Source organism: Diadema setosum, chromosome 12, assembly GCF_964275005.1.
Source record: "Diadema setosum chromosome 12, eeDiaSeto1, whole genome shotgun sequence".
Lineage (NCBI taxonomy): Eukaryota > Metazoa > Echinodermata > Echinoidea > Diadematoida > Diadematidae > Diadema > Diadema setosum.
In genome coordinates, this window is record NC_092696.1 from 32425469 (window position 1) to 32449148 (window position 23680).

The following is a 23680-nucleotide window of genomic DNA, read 5'->3' on the forward strand; positions in this document are numbered from 1 at the left end:
TCATAGTTCTTGAATAACGTGGATTTTCCTGAATATTGCACTAAACTTATCGACAATTATTTCAAGCACAACCTGGCCTAGTTAAAATCAATGATAACCCTCGCAGAGTACGCAGAATCTAGGACACTCCATACTATCCTATATGTTATCATATTGTCATTAAACTGTATGTGTGACTGTTAATCTGATTGTCTGAGAAATTATTACGGTAAACGTCAATATAAGGCCCAAGGGTCATTAACTAATCATGCAAATCGATACTGTAAATAACGCACGGTTAGTTTGCAGTCATGGCTTTTCTTGTCGATAATTTTATTAAAAGAGTCGATCTCTCAAGCTTAATTAGTGGAATTCCATATCGCGACATAATGTCTACGTGACCTCTTCTTTTCAATGGCTGATGGAGAGAACCTTGGGCGGAACCCTGTGTAATCATGTATGGGGGGGGGGGAGGGTGGTCTCCATTTTCGTTGTTTTTCTTGCTTATCTAATCAAAAGTGTCTCAGTTCCCCCCCCCCTTCCACGGGTTTTACCTTGCTCAATAATTATGATGCCTGATACCTCAAAGAGTCTAATACCCCTTTCATAAACTCAATAATGCGGATAATATCCGCAACATTTGGTCGTAAAATCGGAGCGGGGATAGAATAATGCGCATTATTTCGACCCTTCTATTATCCGCATAATAGCAGCGTCGGGACCAGATTTTGAGTTTATGAACGCAAACCCAAATAATGCGGATAATTGCCGGGGTGCGGTCAAACGTCACCTGTCTTTCCCGCAGGAGGGACGTGTGCAGTCACCATGATGATTATCCGCCTTTTTCAGGACGGGCGCTCGTAAAAATAATGCGGATTATTTTCAGAGTTTGTGAACGCATTTTTTATTGAATTGTCCGCATTATTCTTATGCGGATAATAGGAGTATGAGTTTATGAAAGGGGTATAAATCAAAGGTTATAGGATCTATAAGAAGAGCATGGACCTGCTGTACATAATGGACTCATAAGCACCTGATTACTAGTATTTGTAGCCCCCCAAGTACATTCAGATGTTTGGACAAAGACACGAATTGTGTATATGATTCATCTCCTTTCAAACAAAACTCAGATTATTCTGCTACGGTGCGTTCGGGTATGCCACAGCTACTATAACATATACCAAACACATGCACGCACGTGCGCGCGCGCGCACACACACACACACACACACAAACAAAACAGAGACAATCGAAGTAAAATTGTAATTGTATTCAAAAGGAGGAAAAAAAGTCTGTTTCCAGTACTCACGCAAAGTTGAACACATGGCGTGCGGCTACTGCAACGAGCAGAACGACAATGACCTTAGTCAACATTGTACTATGCGAAATCTGTCCTGCTTTTCCAGGCGAGTCTGTTTACCTGGCTGTTTTACGACGCCGTACGCAAAAATGAACGAAGGCCCGCTGTAGAATGCAGAAATCACTACGAAGTGAGATACATGGATCTGTGGCTAGGGGAGTCCACTCGTGACCGTCTCACGTTCCATACAGGTACTTGCCAAGACTAGTGAGAGTACATAGGCCAAAAACATGTCAGACGTTGATCGAGGTCAGAAGGGCAGTAGTTGCGGGGTGCCATCAACGCTCCCTGCACATACAATGGCATATAAAGCAAGGAATAAGGTTCCGAGAGCCTTTGCTGGGTCAGCTCGTCAGGCCGTCTTCATACACAGGGCACGTGCAAAGAGAGTAAACGGTAGACGCAACAAAATGCCCTTTTGTAGCTTTGCATGCGCTCTGTTGTTGGCAATGCGATCCGACGAGATAACTGCTCGCTTCACATACATGATATCCCTCTCCGGCCGAGACGCATTGTTCCCCATGTAACCCTTTTGTGACGCTACTTTTTTTTTTTTTTTTTTTTTTTTTTTTAGGGGGGGGGGATTTGTCGTGGATCGGTATAAGGTATAGTGACATCATTCTGTGACTGCCGTTTTCCTCTTATCTCTCTTCTTCTCTCTGTATTTATGTTTATACATTTATAGTGAATGTACGTGCGCACAACGGTGTGTACGGATATAAGCGTATGCATACATATGAAATCTATATTATATGTTTACATGCAGGCATTTATGTGCATCTTATTTATCTTATTTGATACCTTTATTATGTGCACGCATACAACCGTATGATGTGTCTGTGTGTGTTTGTCTGCTATTTATGTGTTCAGGAACACTGAGTACAATAGATGCATACGTCTAATTCATCATCTTAATTATCATTTGTGACAATCGAATATCAAATCGTAACTTTCATTCGATAAGGACATTAGACATCTGAAATATTTTCAAGATCAATTTTTTATTCATTAGGAATTATTAGGAATATAATGAAATTTTCGCATAATTGTACAGATAATGTCACGAAATCGGTACAACAATGTGATGAATATAAAAACATGTAATAAAGACACAGCTAAATTATTAACAGATATACAAACAAATGTTTTAAAATCAGAAACAAAATTGTTGGAAATGGAGGGGACTGTTAGAAAGCAGAGCTTGTTGCTGCAGTCCCCTCATAAAAAAAGGAAAAACATAATCAATTTGAACAAAAAAGTAATGTGTGTAATGTGTAAAACTCAAAACACCCCATCAAAAACATTATGAAACTTCAGTGACGAGCTAACGCTGAGTTTCCTTTACGTTATCGTTTAGAACTCGTGACAAAAAAAAAAACATTTAAAATTAATATAACACATAAGAAACACAATTCTCCTGCACATAGTAGAGTTATGAAATCCTTAATGCGAGATCGATGAACAAAATTAATAAGTTCAATATTTAGTAATTATATCGGGTTGACATCTACGTTGATTTGACGAGGTACTCTGCCTCTCCCAGAGAGACGAGTACGATACTTGAAATGTGGAACGGTTCCGGGTTCCGCCATTCCAGCAGGTCCTGACTCTCGCCAAACACTCGTAGTCGGTAATGTCCGGCGGCGAAAGTGAGCCTCATGTGAACGTACACCGTTGGCGAGCAAGCTACTCGCGTACTCCCGGCCCTCAACTCGCCTGCGCCTTTACAAGACGGGCACAGTATGCGCAAGGTGCTGTAGTCTTTCTCAAATGGTATCCGCACCTCACAAATCAGCACTGTTAGGTATGACGTATGACCAAAAGCAGCATGTCAACTTTTTTTTTTTCGCGTATTTCTATCGAACCATAGAGGTTACGTAACAATCAGAGTCGGTGTTTTGAATATTTGTTTGTAAACATGATTTCAATTATCCGGGTCCAATGTAGTAACTGATAATCTATTTCGCTCTTTGTAAACCAAGCCAACAAACTTGTTAGATAGAGTACTCTCTAAAAAATTCGAGTGAAAATATTCACTCTTGAAGGAGTGAATACAAAAAAGAGTGAATTTAGAGTGAAATTGGAGTGAATTTTGAGTGGAAATGTTCATTTTCACTCATTTTGGAGTGACCTCAGGGATCACTCGAAGATTTTGGAGTGAATATTTTCACTCGATTTTTTTTTTTTTTTTTTTTTAGAGAGTAAGTAAATGAGGAATATACTGAAACAAAACGTTTCAAAGAATCGATCGCTACAAAGATTTATTATACACCTGTGAGCATGTGAAATTAATCTGGAAATTATGTGAAAAAAATGATAGAGGATGTTGATTTAAAAAATTGTACTTGGGAAAAAATTCTGTTCGGGTGGAAGGAGGATAATAGGGGAAAACAACAGTTGTTAAATCATATTTAAATTTTGGTTAAATATTTGATTTTTAAAAGTAGGGAATATGGAAAGCCGCCTACATAATGAAATAAAAAATAAGATTTTAGAGGATAGATTTGACTCAAAAGAAATTAGCATCAATAAGGGGAACTTTCAGTAAATGGGAAAATATGAAAATAAGTATGGATGGACCCGGAGCCAGATGTCCACGGGGAAGGGGGAAGGGAGGGGAAGGGTAGTTGGGAGAGGGAGGGGGAGAGGGAGAGGGGGGGGGGGGGTGATTAAAGGGAATATCGATTCCATTTGGTTGTATATCGATTTTATTTGGGTGTATATTGATGTGTTAAATATTTTTTGTTCTTATGAAACACTGTCATGCAAAAAGGACAGCTCCATTTTATTTTAATGAAAGTAATTAAGCAGTGTATGTTGTTGTTTTTTTTCGGTGCATTGTATATTCTTTACGAATGCACTGTTTCTGCTGAAAGTACAGCTTGGTTTGATTTCATTATAATTGTGTTTTGTTGAATCGTGGATTGTATAATACATGTGATTTGATTTATCATGAAATTGTATTGAATATGAAATCAATAAGAGAGTATGGGGAAAAAAATGAATACGTCTATTTGTTACCAAAGAAAGCATAGGCCAACTATTCAGTGTCGATAACTGTTAAAGGGATGGTACAGTATTGGTGGAGACGAAAATTGGGCTTTAATTTTCTTGCAAGATTCCAAGAAAACACTTAAAAAATAGTACAGAGCATACCATTTTAAGGTGAATTCAAGGTTTATTTGATAAAAATTGGACTTGGAATAGCTGAAACATCCAAAAACGAAGTAAAACAAAACGATCGTAAAAAAGGTGGGTCCCACACTTCGATTAGGATCGCTCTGTTTTGGATATCTCGGCCATTTCAAAACCAAATTTCATCAAATGAACATTGAATCCCTCTTGGAATAATACATGCTCTCTCATATTTCACACGAGGTTTCTCACTGCAACTGATGTAGGACAAATTATTAACCAGTTGCAATGAAAACATCTCGACGGAAGAATTTCATGAATTCGAAGGTGTCTCACTATCTCACCAAAAATGATAAAAACCTGAAGTTAAGTCTCAACCAAAACTATACGATCCCTTTAAATCTGCTCAGCTTGCCAGAATGGATGAAAATTGATGGAAGGTATTGGAATTCAAACTGAAGTATACGTTCAACCGAATCTTAGTCAAAAGAAAGCTCGTTTAATGCAAGAAAACTGAAACGGACAGAGAATAGAAATAAATGTTTCTGTTAAGGGATGTATCTACGTATTGATTTATCACACAGGAAACACTCACAAACCCGGATGGCGTTCCCGTTGTGTGTACCGTCCTCTAGGTGGATGTACAGCCGTCTTCCCCGGACTAGGAATTCGAACTTTTTTTCGTCTTCAGAAACATGTCGAGTGTATGAGACAGTGGTCCGTATATTAGTCTCACGATCTGCTCAGTATACGATGTAATGAAAAAAAAAAAATAATTACTGAATTGATTGGTTGATTATTAATCAATTGATTAAAAACCTAGTTCGATCAAAGTCATAGCACGGCTGATAGTAATTATTACAATATCACATAACAACTGGAGAATATGTGTATGTTTGTGTATGTGTATATACGATATGATGTGAATATGTGTATTTGATATTTTCGAAACTTTATACTGTTCAAACAGAGGTCAATTCGATTTTTGCGAAGCAATTAGTGAAGACAAAAGATTTTGCCATTTGGATACGACGTAGGCCTAGGCTTACATCTCTCAAATTAAAATGGGTAAATAGCATTACTCGCGGAAAAATAATGGCATATCCTTTGGGAAAGCATTAGCAACATGAAATTGGGTGATCCGAATTACTGAGACAAGTTATCAAAATTTCATTATCAAATATGATTTTATTATGGTCATTATCATTTAATCTGTCATTGTTTGACAGTCATTTTCAATTTCATTGTTTATTATTACTACTAAAAATGAAATAAACTAAAATGAAATGAAATAAAATGAAATAACATAAGATAATATAACATAAAATATTGTGGTATCCTTTTTATATGATTATGCAATAACAATGACAAAATAATGTAAAATGCTTTTCCCATTTCTGTAGCCAGGTGACTGCTGTCCAAAACAGCTGTGAAACGCTTTGCTGCGTTAAAAGGGCTCTCTCACTTTGTATCGTATGAATAACTTGGATAAGAAGAACATCACGAGGGAACAAAAACAACAACAACAACAACAACAACAACAACAACAACAACAACAACAACAACAAAACCGAAACTTCGAAACAAATAAAAAGAAGCACATGTCGAATATCCAGTAGACCCTGCTGAGAGTATGTTTGCGCGGACAAATCTTCAGTTTCAAGGTATGATCGACAGAACTTTTCAGGAGGTAATCGTGTTTCAGGTTTGTTTAAAGTTATGTTAGTTTTCATTTCCTCTTTATGTTTTATTGCAATATCATTTCTTTTTCATTAATTATAATCATATATCGTTATTACCTCTTTGTATTCTATATCAGTGTACTGCTATGCAGACATAATATAAATATGATAACGAACATTAAATTATTTCGTCATGACATGATAAAAATTCAATACTTTGTATGGAAAAGGGTTTCACAAATTTTGCACAAGACGGAATCAATTGTTACTCACGAGGCAGCATTTGATTTGATTTAATTTGTGTAATGGTTATTGGTTTCTGCGTCATGACATGCACACATTGTTGATAGTGTATTCAGTTGTATAGTGTATAGTGTTGTATAGTGTATTGTTTACAATGTTTTATAAGAAAAAGTGTAAGCAAAGTACAATAGATTAAATCAGTGATTGCAACATTTTTCTGCGTTCATCTTCTATGGGCAGAGAATATGTTTGTTTGTTTGTTTGGTTGGCTGTGTTTATAGCTGTAGGTGGGCTAGAGTACCATGTACTCACATTGGCAGACCGATCCATCGTACGGCTCTTTACACTTGCAAAACCATTGATCCTCTCTCTCAACGACATATCCTCCGTTGTAGCAGACGCCCGGGCCTTGATGGAATTTTGCGTGGATCACCATAATAAATATTTCAAATGGGAAGTCTGGTGTGAAGTACTCAAGTTCATGAACAATGCATTTTCCCTATTTAGACAACCTTATATCCACATTCATTCACCTTTGATACATGATCCAATTAGATCATTTTCAATTGTTGCATCTATAGTATTACAATTATGTTGCTCATTCGGGGAAATAAGATCATGATCTGTGAATCGATTAATTAATATACCTGTGACGAGTGCACTGCAAATATAAATATCCAACCTTGGGGGACGTTGACACGAACTGTGCTGGGTATGTTGCAAGAATATTGTCATTATTGTGGAGACTAAATCTAACATTTTCTTGAGGTGTGAGCTACATTGACTTGGGTATCTCAAAAAAAGAGGAAACGACATAAAGTATGTAAGATCTACACGTAGGAATTATTTGGCAGGAGTTATATAATGGCAGTGCTCCGATACATGAATTACGATAACACATGAATATAATCATAATAACATATCATGCAAACTATGATGACTTCTTTTTTGGTTTTAACATACCAACGTAATTAAATAATACAGACAGCATGTTTGATAATGATACCATGAACGCAATATGTAATTGCGCATTTGTAAGAACTCTCTATTTTCGGTAAGTATTTAATTTCAGACTACCAAACAACACCTTTTTGACTATGCGTAAAAAATGTATATTCATTTTGTTCCCTTTATGTACGATACATTTGACCTTTCATTTTTTTTTCTTTGCAGGACTTTGAGCATTTTGTGGAGACCTTGCTATAATTAACGAGGAACCACCAGAGTAAAAGTAGACCTAAAATCATATGGAAAATAGTAGCAATGAATATAATAATAACAACGATGATAATGATAATAATGATTTTGGTAATACATATATTACTAAGCAGGGAGAATAATGATCTCACTCTGACTAGTACACAATCGGAAAGCCGACGTGGACACAAGCCGATAGTTCCGCGACGATAAATCTGCCGAGATATCAACATTGATGTCAAGCCATCTACTCCATTGGGTGTTGTTGTTCGGGGTCGTGAACCACTCTATGTGGCGTCCATCTGCGAACATTAAGAGGCCTTTTAGCAGAAACAAGAGTGATATGAGTGATTACACCAATGAATCTTGTGGGATATCCTTGGATTTTCAGATTATTTATTTAAAGTGCACTTTCATAACACTGCAACAAAACAGAAAAGAGAAACTAGTGAGTAAGTTAATTCCGACAAATGTAACAAAAATACTTATACAATTATATGTACACAAACACACACGCGCGCACACACACACACAAACACACACACACACATATATCTAAATTATATAGAACACTTTAATTATGCAAAGAAAAAACTACTTTCATTTTGTTTTTATAATAGTGAGATTATCATTACAAGGAGAAATAACTCTTCAGCTACAACGCATTCGTTATATAAAGAAACATATTTTGAATATATTAAGATTTTCACATTAGTTTCAATTATTTTCTTTTCTTTTCCGGCAAATTAAATCTCACATAGCGCCTAAAATTAATACAAAGGATTTAACTGCTTTTGCATTTAAACTCTTCCTATATATATTTTGTCTTAATTCCACTCTCTATTTGTGTCCCTTGAGTGGATTTGGCGCAATACACACACAAACACACACACCCACACACACACACACACACACACACACACATATATATATATATATATAATGTATTGGATATTAAACACTGAACTCACCTAATAAGATAATTACGGAGAAGAATCCTTTTGTCATCATGTTGTGGAAGGACTGTGAGAGAACCTCACCTGTCAAGGTATTTTCAACAGTTCCTCACCGCGCTGATGAGAAGGGGTCAATGAAATTTATTTCTTCCAATCTTTACTCGCATACATGGACTATCAATTCAATTTTATTACGGACACTTCTTACTGCTTGAATAGTAATGCGTGCGTGTCTCTCTGTGTGTTTGTATGGTCAGTGAAGATAATAAACTTATGATGGGTCTGTGGACATTTTGTGGTAAACACTAGTAAAACCTCTGTCATGCAATCGAATCTATCTCATTGTGTTTCGGGTCTGGAACTTGAATAAAAATTCATAAAATTGACCCAATATGTTGTGTTCGTTTCAGAGCAGGCTAAAGGTGTTACAGCTCACCAATACTATGTTAATGGTTAAAAAAAAATATCTCTGCATGAAATCATAAGCTTGAATATGCCATCAGATAGTAGAAATCATACTTCAGTCATGTCAGTGGCTGGCTCTGTTTGGTCTTGGCTTTTCATTATAAGTGCATTCATATTTTTTAAATGTAATTGGAGCTCTGTATAATCATTCATATCGGTCGCTGACTTTTCAATATCTTCTTGACTACTAAATGTATAATATGTTATATCATTGTACATAGTACATTCAAATGATGTTCATATTGCATCACATGTGAGAAGATGTAACACTTTCTCTTTCCCTCTCAAATTTGACCATTTCCTTTTGTATATTTTGAACCATGAACCATTTCCACGCAATCTTTCCTAACTAAAGAGGTTCCAAATCGATAATAAGGGGGATTCTTCAGGGGATTCCTAGGGACTGCTTTATTTAATTTAGTTTAAGCTTTGCAAGATGGAGACATTAATCGTGTTAATTGTGTCATAACTATAGAAAGTGCATTTCAAGAATAAAGTAGTGTAACATACTTTGTGACCCTAATTCGCAAAACCAGCAAAAAGTCGCCAGATTTTTTTTTTATTTTTTAAAGTTAATCACACGTTCTAAAGAACAGAACATTAGCTATAATATGATAATAATATAACTCAGTACAAATGGACTTTTCTAACCTAATCTAACTTTTCTAATCTAATAGTGTAAAGAAGAAAACATTCTGGAAAATTGTTTGACGAGGCTGAGAAATTTAGGCACTATTCAAGTACTTTGTTTTACGGTACTGCGTTCTATTCAATTAATGGGACAAAGAAAAGAAATATAATGGAAAACTCTCTGTAACAACCACTATGAAAAGATAATCAGTTTAAGCTGAAAATGTGCTCACTTTGATTGAGCCAATGGTTTTCAAGACTGATGCTTGCCTTAAATGCCGTAACACTATCCTTTCAAAAGTTATCAGCATTGAAAGAGAGAAGGGTGGAAAGGCTGGTAAGAAATGCAAAGGAGACTCTGAAATATGCTAAATCACAATACTCTACAAAAGTAAAATGTTAAAGAAAAACTGAAAACCTCACAATATTTCATTGGTTTTTATATCCCTAAATTTTAGAATATGATGTAGTAGAAGAATTTCTCTTTAAAAAAATCAAAAACAAAAACAAAAACAAAACTGATTATTGACAGCGTGGACCCACATCAGCTATTTCGAGTCATCACGTAAAATCAACATGCGAACATTTTGTAGGGTTTGTGATGCACGGACACATACTTTTGATAGCGATATTCATACTTGGAATGTAAACGCGTATGTAAAATTAGTCAGATGTATGTACATCTTACGTGATTAATACTCTTAAAATATATGGATATTATTTTATAAACCCCTTTAAAAAGTTTGGAAATCTGAGTTTGATCAATAATTTATCATTTTTCCTTAGAAATAATGCATTTTTGGTTACTACCACACAAAGATTGTTTAATTTTCTTTAAAAATGATACCATACTTGCTATGATGATCGTAAACATGGAGGTGCAGTGCTTACAAATATGAGGTAAAGTCAGAATTTAAAAGCTGCAAAATGGCCCAATTTTTAACGTCCCTAATGGAGTTTCCTCCAAATATGGGTGAGTTCCCCATTGTTTGTTTGTTTGTTTGTTTGTTTGTTTTTTTGGTGTTCATTTACTGTAACATCAGCATTTATGGAGTGAAACATGGCATGCGTTCAAACAAACAGATAAACACACACACACACACACACAAACGATAATGACTCAAACCATTTTATCTCACAGAACCTCGCCACATTAACCACGACAAAGACATAAAGAAGTGAAATGGCATGGTCTTGATTTTATCGGAGTTTCATTTTTATATTGTTTTCATTTTGTCGTTATTTTGTCTTTACTTTATGTCAATGTGTCTTTATACGGTCAATGAACATAATCGGGGCTCAGTATCTGGTGGACGACCCAAGTGCTTGCACCACCACCTGGCACTGTGTCCTCATGCTGTTGATTAGCTTCGTGATTCGCTGCTGAGGAATGGCGTTCCACTCGTCAACCAGTATCTGCCGGAGTCCTGCCAATGTCGTTGCATTTGTGACCCTCTTCCCCACAGCTCGGCCAAGGTGATCCCAAAGATGTTCTATGGGGTTGAAGTCGGGGCTGCATGCAGGCCAGTCCATTCTAGTGATGCCCTCTCTCTCTCTCCCTCTCTCTCTCGAGAAAGTAGCGCACAAGTCTCGCTCTAGGTGGTCTTGCGTTGTCATCTTTTTAAAGCATCTCAGCTTCAATTTGCCCTATGGCGCGGGTTTTTGAACATTGCTACACGTGGCATGATGTACAACCATAAAACTTGATGAGCTATCAAAATTACCTGGCATGGCACCACTGAAAACTTGAATGTGAAGTTAAGATGTCTATTGAATTTGCCTTCATGGCTGACAGGTTGAGAACAAAAGACATAACACAAAAGAAAATGGTCTTGCATACCCTGTATCATTGCAATCTACTGCTGTTCTGGTGTAAGTACGTAACAGGGGTGTATCCAGGATTTTTTCTGGGGGGGGGGGTCGTAATCAAAATTTTTTGACCTTTACCTTTGCGAGGGAGCGGAGCGACCGAGCTGGGTGAGGGTGTGGGAGGTGGGTGTCCCCCCTCCCACGGTAGGGAGTTTTTCAATTTTATATTTTAAAATGGGGCCATTTGGTGCATACAAAAGTGACTTTTTTGGCATGGCAGTGCGGCTTAGAAATAAGGTATGGCATATTAAAACTAAGTTTCGAAATTTACGAGGTTTTTGACAATTTGCTGGAACACCACCTGGTCACTTTTTTTTCCTGTTGTATATAGGGTAAAAAGCCCTCAAAAAACAAAAATGTCTTTTACAAAAAGTGGACCTCTTGATTTTTTTTTTTTTTTGGGGGGGGGGGGTCGTACGACTCTCCCGACCCCCCCCCCCCCTTGCATACACCCATGCGTAAAATACCTCTCTGTGCACTGCCCAGGTCTATTTTCATCTGACTTGTTCAACTACCAGCATGTAATGATTGCAAACAGAAAGATGCAACAGGTGAACTGAACTGGAACAGGCAATTTAAAGAGCTCGGGAGACATCTCTTTTACACTGATCGTGCAAGCACGTTGACCACCACGGAATTTGATTACAGCGATATAAACCCCAATAAAAATCTGATGTCCAGTTATATATAGCACAAATGTGAAAACTGGCAGTTTCAAAGCTTTTAAGCATTTTTACGGCACAGTTCGAACGTGTAATCTTAATTGATTTAAAGTGCAGTGCAGTGCCCGCCGTATTTCTGATTACACTCTGAACTCCGCCCTTACAGCATTCCTTGAAAATTCACTCGTTTTCCAATGCATTTTCCGTATCTTAAACACTCCCTTTTCTTTGGCATTTTCGTCTCTGCTATCATAATGAGAATAAAAAGCGCTTGATTTGAATCTCTCAGAAAGGGGGGGGGGGGGATATAACCTTTACTTGAGCAACAAGTCGAAGGAGTGTGAGTGGAATTCTTTTTACATTTTCTTTATATCGTTGTCTTGCTTTGATGTCAGGAACTGCTGTAATCTTCTCACCCTGCGATGTCAGCACGGAGACTTTAATAATTCATCAATTTTGAACCGATATTCCAGTTTTATATTCTCCATATTTCACTGAGTTCTACTAATATGGTTGCATTCTCATAATCCACCGACCTACTTTCTGCAAATATATGTATGATCATAATATTCTTATCATCATTATTTCAAGTAGTAGTAGTAGTAGTATAGTTGTAGAATCAAAATGTTTTGATGAATTCAGTTTCATTGTAATGATATGCTTTGATACATAAATAGATGGTGAGTTTTGAAACGGAAAAATCCTTTTTTTTTTATAAACAATTTCCCACTTATCGACTGGAAATTAGGAGCATTTCAGAACCTAAAGACAATGCATTTCGCCAGACTGTAATTTCTAAAAGACATCAATAGTTTAAGAAAGGGCGCTCAAAAACAGATAAGTTTTTGAATTGAAATTCGCTTTAATTAATTTCGATTCAATTCAACGCAAACTTCTATTCAGTAATCCAAATCGTCCGAAAATATTATAAAATGATTGCAAAGCTAATAGGCACAATTCACTGAAATCCCGGAGCTTGTTAAAATAAAATGTACCCTAAAGGTCATTAAAGGGCAATCAAACGATAATCCTAGTGCGATGTATACGATAAGAAAGAAGCAACAACAATTTTATAAAAAAATTACCCACAATATAAAAGGGTATGAAGAAATATAACATGCTAAAACAGGCTCGAAAACAAAGACGAGACTACAAGTACACGTTTTAACACCAGAATGACCACTTAAGCAATTACTGTCACAGATATTTAAAGGCATTAATGACTCGTCCTTCACAAAAATAATGGTACAAATCTCCTAATACGTACTGTTGAAAGCAGATTTCATTTCAAAAGAAACTGTATCGTCGCCCCACCAAGCACATCTTGCTATTACTTGTGATGCATTAAACAGTTTAGTTTAGTTTTCATAATTATCATCTTATAGTGGATGTAAACGTTTGTTCAGAGAACAAGAGAGAGAGAGAGAAAAAAACAACAACAACAAAAACAACAAATCATTGCACTGAAGGACTAGTTTGGCGTACGATCCTTTTTGATCAATAGAATGACATGAAAACACTAAGTGTCTAAAATTAACATTTACATGGAACTCTATTCATAATCATGAATACCTGTATGGCCTACAACATTACCGATGTTGTAAAGTAAGACGAACTTGTAACGTGAGTTTGCTTTAAAAAGTAAAGCAGTTACAATATTCATAAATAGTATACACCTTTGCTTTTCCTTTGATCAACTTGATTGGAAACTAAAACCCTGTATGCTTTCCCTGAGTATATCAAGAGGTATGACAGATGTAGTCCATATGGTAAGCGGGTCTGCTACCATAAAAATGATAATAATTTGAACATTTTCAAATAGTTCCGGCTCACTAAATCGAGTAAAAAAAAAAATATGTTGTTTTCTTTATTCCTGCAAAGCTAAATCCACGTGGTACGCTTTTTTAAAATGAATGTTTTATTGGTATAACAAATTGGTGCTGTTGTTGTTTTGTTCCAGTGTCCCACGTCTTACAAGCTTGGCTTTTTTTAGTGGAACACAGTTTTCCATCATTGTGATTATTTACTATTTTGTTGCCATGGCAAAGTGCATTGTTTCTTTTTTACGACATCATTCGTGTATATACTTTATATTGTATTTTAAAAAACCCTTTATCAGACGAGTGTAAGAGAAATGAAAAAAAAATGTATCACTTTGGATCATGTCAACTTTTTCTTTTGTTTTCTTTTTGATGATGGAAATAAATAAACTATTGAATAATCGTTGAGGAACATTACTGAAACTATTATAAATTGTTCCTTATTTACTCTAAAATGCTCTATTTGGAGAAAGAAATTGAATAATAGGGACTTCATTCATTGAAGGTAAGCTTTACAACCTGAGATGCAAGATAATCATTGAATGTAGCTAATCATGACTTTGCAAGTGCCTGAGAGTGCGGTGTGGCTTTTTGTCGAACGTGTTGCTTAAAGCCCCCTCACACCTGAGCGAATGTAGGGGGACGAAGGGGGACGAATGAGAAAAACGTACGAAATGCGCGCGAATTCAACGATTTCAAATAAAGTTGCCTTCAAATCATCCGATTATAAACTAAAGTCAAATATGAACAACGAACGGTAAGCGAAGGATAAATATGACATGCGAAGGATAACGATTTTTCGGTTCACTTCTTTGAGTAAATTGCGACCGAAGGCGAGCGAAGGGTTGATATGACCCGATAAGACGAACGAACAATGAGCAATGGTTTGATATGGCGTGCGATTGGAAACGAAGACAAAAGAATAGATCAGGCGTTCTCGTACGTGTGTGTGCGCTCCTTGGGGAGTATAAAAGCGACCAGTTGCCAGGTCCGTCCAGATTTCAGTGCGGCCAGAGAAATCATCCACGCAACATTTACATTTAAAGGACGACAAAGATAAACAGTAAAATCAGCCGGAAGATTCCAGTATTTTTGGCACTGTAAACATTAATGTTTTTTTTTTTTTTTTCGCAAGAAATTGTGCGAGTACGTGGAAGGTGATAGTCATCACGATGACGAGTTGGGTAGATATGAAGAGAGTTATTTCTTATGAACATGTGCAAAAATGTCAGGAAGCTCATCAATTGAAAATTTATACATAAAAATACCAACATTATAATGAAACAAATCAATCAATTTCAGATTTTTGCTTCTACACAAAAGATCATTTGTGTGAAATAAATATCCAATATTACTAATTATTCTTAAAGCACGTCTTTGAAGAAGAAAAGGGTATCAAGCAAAAACTGAGATGAATTGCCCCAATTGCTATCATTTTAACAAAAAAAAAATAAATATTGAAACAGTAACAATGGAGGTGAGATGATAACAAATTTGACGTACCCCTAAATTGACTCGACATACCCCCTTTCCCCTATTGTATCGTACCTACCACCAACATCGCACCAGATAAATTTGTAGTCACTGTCCACTATGATAGCCAACAGGATTATACTAAAAAAAACCCTTGTAGTTGCAGCGTAGCGAGCCGGACAGAGGAGGCTTTCTGATGACCACATGCTTGCCATCAATAGCTGTCACACAGTGGGGAAAATTCCACCGCTTGTAGAATCCACCAGCAAGTTGTTTCCATCCATCAGGGGTTGAAGGGGCTGTCATGACTTCATCTGCATACTCGTCACATATGGCCTGACACACTTCCATGGCCATTACAGATAGGGTGTTTTCAGGCACCGTCCACCCATACTGCATGTCGGAGTAATTGGTGCCAGACACAAGATGACAGAGAGTAGCTGCCAACTTGAGACCTTCTTCCAGCGGCTCCCTGTACCAGGTGTACTGCCTCCTGATTCTTCCTCTGACCCTCTCCAGGATTTCATCGTAGAGTTCAGGGGGCATGCAGGGAAATTTCTTGAAAGTCGAAGGGTCTTCTCTTCGGAGCTCAACCAACAGCTGGTCGTAGATTCCAAAAGCCCTTCTTCTGGCAGGGTTCAGCCACGTCCTTCTCCAGATACGACGTCGTCTGAAGCCTCGTCTCCATCTGAATCGGCCTCTGATGAACTGGTGTAGGTTCAGCTGCTGATGTGTAATATCATTCTGAGCCATTGCCAGTAAATACTGGACTCTGAGGCGGGCTGCATCTTCCATTTTTCTGAAGAAACTTTGAAACTTTCAGGTGGAATGTTTATATATGAGTAGAGTGGCGAGTGGCTGGTCACAGAGAGCAGCTCAGCATTCGCCAATTTTTTCGTCAGGTCATTCGCTCGTATTCGTATCACTTCGCAATCCATAGTTTGTCATAGTATCTCTTAGACTTGCCTTCGTGTATGCATCGCCTTTCAAATTTAGTAAAAGTCAGTCTTAGTTTCCCTTCGCATATAAGATGGCAACCGAAAATACGTTTGTCATAGTATCTCCGTTTCTACGCGTAAGTCATATTTAGTCATCGTGTTGCTTCGTTTAGGGTTCTTTCGAGATCGGTCCACCTTGGCAAAAGCGCGATGAGGGTGACGGTGACGATAGCGCGATGAGGATGAGGATGAGGGTGACGATAGCACACGAACGATAAACGAACGATTACCGCAGACTAAATAAGAGATGCAAATTACAGACGATTTTTCAATTCGTCGGAAAATTTTAAACATGTTCAAAAATCCCGTGCGAATTTGAATAATCGCAACTGTTAGTTCAGAAGGTGTACGAACCCAAACAAGAAGGGTAAATATGACTTACTATCAATTACCATTGAAAACGATTTTTCCAAAAACGCCTTTCGCCAGCCATCGCAAGTCATATTTCAGGCAATTCGCTCAGGTGTGAGGGGGCCTTTAGACGTAAGACATCCAGTCGTCGGTCATTAACTTGTTGCGTCACATTGCATCCAACGTGCATCGAATCATGTTTTCGTGCAACGACCCGACGAGCAAGACGTTCCCGTGGCGCACAGCTACTGTAGACATGGTGAGGTCACTCCCGTCCTCGCTGTATACTTCATCTATATCGTAGTCTCGATAGGGGGCGTCCTTTGAGCGAAGCTTCACGCGAAGGACCTAAAATATCACGCAATTCGACTTCATTCAATCATTTTGGTTCTCTTTAACACATGAAGGGTCATAAGGGTCAACATGGCATTCATTCGTTGGCCATTATTATTATTCTTGTTATTATTATTATTATTATTATTATTATTATTATTATCATTGTTATTATCACTATTACTATTATTATTATTATTATTATTATTATTATTATTATCATTATTATTATTATTATTATTATTATTATTATTATTATTATCATCAGTATTACAATAATTATTTTTAATTGTGGAGCTGAGACCGTGGTGCACAACTTCCATTTGCTCATTTTTGCAAGGTTTCTGATACACAAAAAATACTAATAGAGTAAATTTATTACGAAAATTAGGCCTATACAATAGTACCATACAACAACATGCATACTAACTGCCCCTCTTTTATTTGTATACATCCTTTTCTTTTTCTGCTTTTGTGTGTGTGTGTGCATTTACATACAGAGATGCAATTTTACAAGTTTGTATTCATAAGTATGATTTTTTTTTTCCCTGCACAGGTGATTTAAGGCGATCGAGATTACTACTGAATGAAATGCTCTTTTTGTTTCTTTGACATTGAACAATGTTCGAAAAGTGGAAACGAATTTCGAAAATGTGAGAGAGAAGACGCGACATGAATAGCGCCATACCTTAACACAGTGCATTTGTTTGATTTTTTGTTTGTTTCTGCGTTTTCCTCTTCTTTCACCACCAGTACTGAAAACAATATTGACTTATACGCATACAAACATGCACTCAATACACAAATGTAATATATTTGTGTATTGAGAGCATGTTTGTATGCGTATAAGTCAATATTGTATTGTGATTGTGATTTTTTTGGAAAGATCTGAAAGAAACGCTTTGTACCTGAGAAGCCACTCGGACATCGGCGTGGTTCATGTACGCCTCAGATATATGAGGCACGGGTATGGCCCCAATCCAGAGATCCCCGTCCGAGTCCACGTAAATATTGTCCGGCATGGTCCATAGGTCTATAGAATGTATCGCCTGGGGAGTCATTGGGAAAAAAACACAACAAAAACCCAGAACATTGCAAGTTTCGAATTCGTAGTCAACTCTATTTGTTCATAATATCCGTATATCAAGGCAATACCGAGTCAGTTTTGTGCAAAGCGCCATCCCTGTCGATCATTGAATAGTTGTGCTTAACGGCTTGTTGGTAAGGTAAGATGACATGGGCTCGATTTACCTGGTTTCCTTTGAGACTGTTGTCCTTCTTATTCCTTTCGTATACGTGAACGCTCCGATCCAACGGAAGATCTACGTAAAGATATCTGGAAATCACGGAAATTACACAACACTTGTGATAATCTTACACGTGTGCGGCAACTGTAGTTTCAGCTGATTGGTATTAGATAAGATCCAAACTCTGTTGCAAATTCAAATAACTATGCTAGTTCAAATTAGTGTGGAATTAAAGGACAAGTTCACCTTTATATACATGTGGATTGAGTGAAGGCAACAATGTTAGTAGAACACATCAGTGAAAGTTTGGGGAAAATCCGACAATCCGTTCAAAAGTTGAATTTTTAAAATATCTGTGCAGTCACTGCTGGAGGAGAAGACTACTACAGTGTATGATGTCACGTGCGTACAACGATATACAAAGAAAATAAAAAGAGAATTTCATAAAACTTGACTTTTTGAATAAAGTGGACATTTCCTCGACTTGTTACTGACTTATGTTAGGGGTAACACCATTCCCCCTGACTTCTCAGTGAAAGAGAGAAGTCGAGTGTTCTTTTATTATGTGAGAAAAAGTTTTTTTATACTTTCTTTATATAGTTGTACTCATATGACATCACAAGCTATAGTAGTCTTCTCATCTAGCCGTGACTGATCAGAAACTTCAAAAATTCATAACTTTTGAACAGATTGTCCGATTTTCCTCAAACTCTCATTGATGTGTTCTAGTAATGTTGCTGCATTCACTCAACCCACATGTCTATGAAGGTGAACTTGTGAACTTGTAAAGCACAAGCACCAGCTGCTCGCTTTTTTCGATTCGCGCGACGTGCCACTATTCTGTGGTAAGACAGTTTATGACTTATAGCGATAGCGAAATGAGAAAATTTTCGTTTATTTGGAACAAACAAGCGTTGTCCCCTGCATTTGTCGTCGACAATCATGATTTAATTCTCATGAGAGGTCACAGACAAAACAGTTAAAATAACGGGTGTTGACAGCAATTTAAAAAAAAAAAATCGAAAACGACGTTTATCATTCATCTACATCAAACAGAAATGATATGCAAAATGCTATACCCACCCCCACTACTCTTGACTCTAATAACTGTCCATGAAGTACATTATTCTTCCCATTATCAATTCAAATGGAATTTGCCTGGGAGTTAACGGATGTTTTATTTTGATTAACGCACCTTCCATCAGAAGACATGTCAATTCCATTCGGTTCGGAGAGCGCCTCGGACACCTGCCGGCAGGATGTGACGTCACAAAAGAGGACACACCCCGTCTTCAGCATCAAGAGTGATTCGACCAATCGCAAGGTAGGGTGCAAAGTGTTCGCTTCATTCGAGACGTAAAACGAGTCCGGGCCTACCGCGACGACATCGTTCGCGCTACATAGTTTGTTTGAAATAAAATGAATTTTATTGAACACAAAACAAGCATAGGCCTGAAAAGACTGCTTTATAAGATACGCTACGAGACCGCTTTGCCTCCCGTAATCCGATTTATTGACTTTGGCAAACACGACAAAAAAAAAAAAAAATGTTGCAAGAATCTTGGCCTGAAGTTCTTTGTATCTAACACATTCCAAGACGTGTTATTGAAAACAACATGGCCGCTTTGAGAAATTTACGTGTTAGAAAGAGAATTCCAGAGAAAAAATAAGTAAAGACCCAAAAGTTGTAGGAACATTTTGACTGTCAACGTGTCATGTAGTGCAGAAAGAGCTCGTATGTCTGCTGACGTCATGGTCAAATGACTTTAACACCCACTTCGCAGAAAGTGCCATGTGCTTTATAACAGAAATTAAGCGTCGTTAACTAAATCATTTCCCATCATAATATATAACCAATTTCCCCGATTATTCCGCTCAAGATGTTGGCATACCATTAAGCACTTGTACAGCGTTATCGGCACTTACGCATGAATGGCAACTTGTTCATTTTTTTTCAGTTTTTACTTTTGCGTATTTGAAGACAAAAACAAGGGTGTTCACTCATGCGTAAAGTATCCCTTTTGCTATCAATTTGATTTAATTTAATATAATTTGATTAGCTATGAACCTAGGTTGATAGCAAATTAAACGACCTTTCAAATAACATAAGATACATTAACTTTCAGCCAAATATTCTATGAGAAATATAAACTTAAACAAGGGTTTACTTTCTTGCAATTTTTGTAACTTTTGTAATTAACAATTTGCCCTTGAATGCGCAGAAGGCTTTGGTCGCAGAGTTGCAGTGGTGGTTTTGATGAAATATTGATGACGTACATTGTATGGAGTATCGCTGGACAAGGTAAAATCCACTCAACTGCGAATAAGATACACAAACAAACAACAACGTAAATAAAAGCCCTTGGGGAGACAAATGAAATGAAAGCAATTGCTTAAAGAAGTAAAAAAAAAAAAAGGCAATTCTGACCTTATCATTAGAGGATCTCTCCTGGACTTCACGAACGACAACGACATCGAACTGCGATGAAATTCAAAAATGTCGACGACGTCGTACCCGGCGTGATGGTTGATAACAAAGAGATATGTCTTGCCTAGATGAGGACATAAAGGGTTCATGTGGTAAAGTTAACCTGACAATCAGAAAGGCTTTGAATGAATGAATAAATAAATACATAAATAGTTACTTAAAGACATAACTTGACGTAAAAAAAAAATGATTTTCTGTTTTAACCTTGTTACGGTTATACAGCCTGAAAACACCCTCTCCATACCCTAAATTTCCGAAAAATCTAATTGAAACTAAGTAGGACCAGTTGTAATATCTTGCTTTCACAAATTTCATATATCATTTTCTAATTCACTCAAACTACACAATGTATTATTTAAACGTTGTTTATACGTCTTATCTCTTTACATTAAATGCGGCTGAATGTGGCAGAGTAATATATAAATACATATGAACTATGGTGATTTTTTTTTTCTTTGAAATGCCAAACAACAAAACTCAAACATTTCAAACATTAAAGTGTTTAATATAGGCTAGTAAAATTTTTCTATTCATTAGTAGATCAATATCTCACAAATCTTTGCAATGTTGATCATCCACGTTTTGTAAAATTGTTCCCCACTTTTATTTGATACGAAATCGACAACATTTTCCTCGCCATAGGCGTGTCAACGTCACACTGTTCGTAAGATTGATAAACTATGATTTTTTCCATAATTTCTCTTTTTTCCCCTTCGTCACAGAACATACAAGCTGTTTAAGAAATTACCCGATTTTGAATCCTCGTATGCGCTGATTCCGTGAGGATGTAGTTGAGTGGCGACGTCGAAGTCGCCCGTAATCGTCAGCTCCTTAGCCCCGTCGTCGTGCCGGTTGATGTCATAGGCGTATAGGTGCCCGGCAGGTGCACCGTCCACACGATCTGCAAACGTCAGGTAGCCCTGACAAGAGAGGGAGATACTGTATATTACGTATGCTCTTTTCAAGTAAAATATACATGTACAGGCATCTAGTCAACAAATGCATGGGTCGTGGACCAGGGAAGTTGGTGGCTAACTGATGGCTTACCATTGACTCTTGACCAACTCCCCCCCCCCCCCCCCCCACAAGCACACACACAGAACATGCACGCACGTTGAAATATTTCTATAATGCCCGTGCGATGCACATTTCATAGTTTGCACGAATACTCTCCCTTCTTCTATGTTACTCTTATCTCTTCTCTCCTCTCGTTATAATCATAGCGACATATATTACACACTACAACACAATCGGATTCCTGGTAGATCAGATTTCCTTAGTAAATTCGAAACTACGTAACTATACGTAATTTGAATTTTAATAAAAAGTTATGGTACTTGCTGTGAAAACAATCTCTACTATAACATGCATGATACACATGCAAGGGGAATTTTTATCCGCTTAGATTTTCTTCACTCACTGCAGATATAAGTACGATTCCATCCGACAAAAGTTCCAGATCTTCAGAACCAGAATCTGGAGTGTAAAACAACAAAAGATAATAGATTACAAAAAACAAAAACAGCTATCGTAAAAGATAGGATGCTGAATAACATTGTAAAGAAATGTATTAGTGATTGCTTATTTGAAATTCGCTCCACGTGTGAGAGTTGCAGAAGTGATAAAGTGAGAACGAAAAAGGGACATCTAAGTATTATCTTATCTGATTTGATACACACGTAAATAAGCTGAAATGAAACAATTACACCTACTGTACTCCTTTAAACCTTTGTTTGGTATTTATTTTTCGTATTTTTTTTAGACGATTCGTATTTTTTTTTTTCAGATAATCATCTCTTGTCAAAAAGATAACTTTGGATTATTTCGACTGAAGGATTAAGTATGCTTTAACATATCTTAGAATAACTTATTTCTTTAAAAACGGGAATGGGGGAGGGGGACGGGAGAGCAGACATTTGAAAAAATATGTGATTACTATGTCAAGTGCTTTCAATAGGAATAAGCAAACTGAAGTCTTACCGATTCCGGACACAAACTGGCATTTCCCAGGTGCGTGATTGTAAACCGTCTTGTGGTATCCCATTATTTTCCTGCAGCAAAGAAAAGAAGAAAAAGATGAACATGATGAACAACAACAACAAAAAAATCTTTCGAGGTGACGGCTGATATTAAAATAATGAACAAGACCCGTGGAAAGCGGGGGGGGGGGGGTTTGCCGGGTGCGTACCCAACTCTCTCCTCCGCCCTTACATAAAAGGAAAAGAGAGGAAATGAAAGGATCACTTCTCTGAAAACAACGGATAAACAGAATTGCAATGCAGAATTGTCAGAATCGATTTATGCAGGCTCCTACATAATGTTTGTTTGTTTATTTGTTTGTTCATTTCCATCTGAGAAGATGGCTGCATGGACAGCCCGTATTCAGCTACACTACGAAGCTGGTCTTTCATGGGGTCCAGTTTGGTATTAGGTGGGTCCGCTTCACCGGGTTAAACACCCTGCTCTTTGCGATGAATGAATGAAGAGGGATCTTTACACGTGTGCATGAGTTGTGACGCTCTTTGTGAAATTACATAAAATTGTCTGGAATGCCTTTTTGACACCTAATTAGGTGGTGTGTGACCTGACAAATTTTCCCTCTGTCCTAATGAAATTCTGATGACACTACGTCAAGTAGATTTTCATATTTGATTCCGTTCACTTCAATTAACAAGTAACATTCGAAAAATAACTTTGTATTTTGCCGGTATGCATGGATGGGCAATTCCACGGTAAATGGGTAGTTTTATGCACTCTAGATATAGAGCAATTTCATTTGAAAATATTTGTTT

General features: G+C 37.2%; 1 protein-coding gene across 1 annotated transcript; it reads right to left on the bottom strand.

The window, feature by feature from the left end:
• Positions 1-16988: 16988 nt before the first annotated feature.
• Positions 16989-23534, bottom strand: LOC140235894 (serum paraoxonase/arylesterase 2-like). Its single transcript, XM_072315886.1, has 9 exons — positions 23518-23534; positions 22869-22939; positions 22309-22364; positions 21637-21808; positions 20829-20952; positions 19596-19796; positions 18405-18489; positions 18062-18202; positions 16989-17168 (listed from the first exon to the last, which is right to left on the bottom strand). The coding sequence occupies exons 1-9, from the start codon at positions 23532-23534 to the stop codon at positions 16989-16991; spliced, it is 1047 nt and encodes a 348-aa protein (XP_072171987.1).
• Positions 23535-23680: the final 146 nt, after the last annotated feature.

Coding starts and splice junctions, on each gene's coding strand:
- LOC140235894 (XM_072315886.1), bottom strand. Junction 19,797..20,828: donor AGAGATCCTCTAATGATAAG/GTCAGAATTGCC, acceptor CAAACTATGTAG/CGCGAACGATGTCGTCGCGG. Junction 17,169..18,061: donor ATGTCCGAGTGGCTTCTCAG/GTACAAAGCGTT, acceptor GTGATATTTTAG/GTCCTTCGCGTGAAGCTTCG.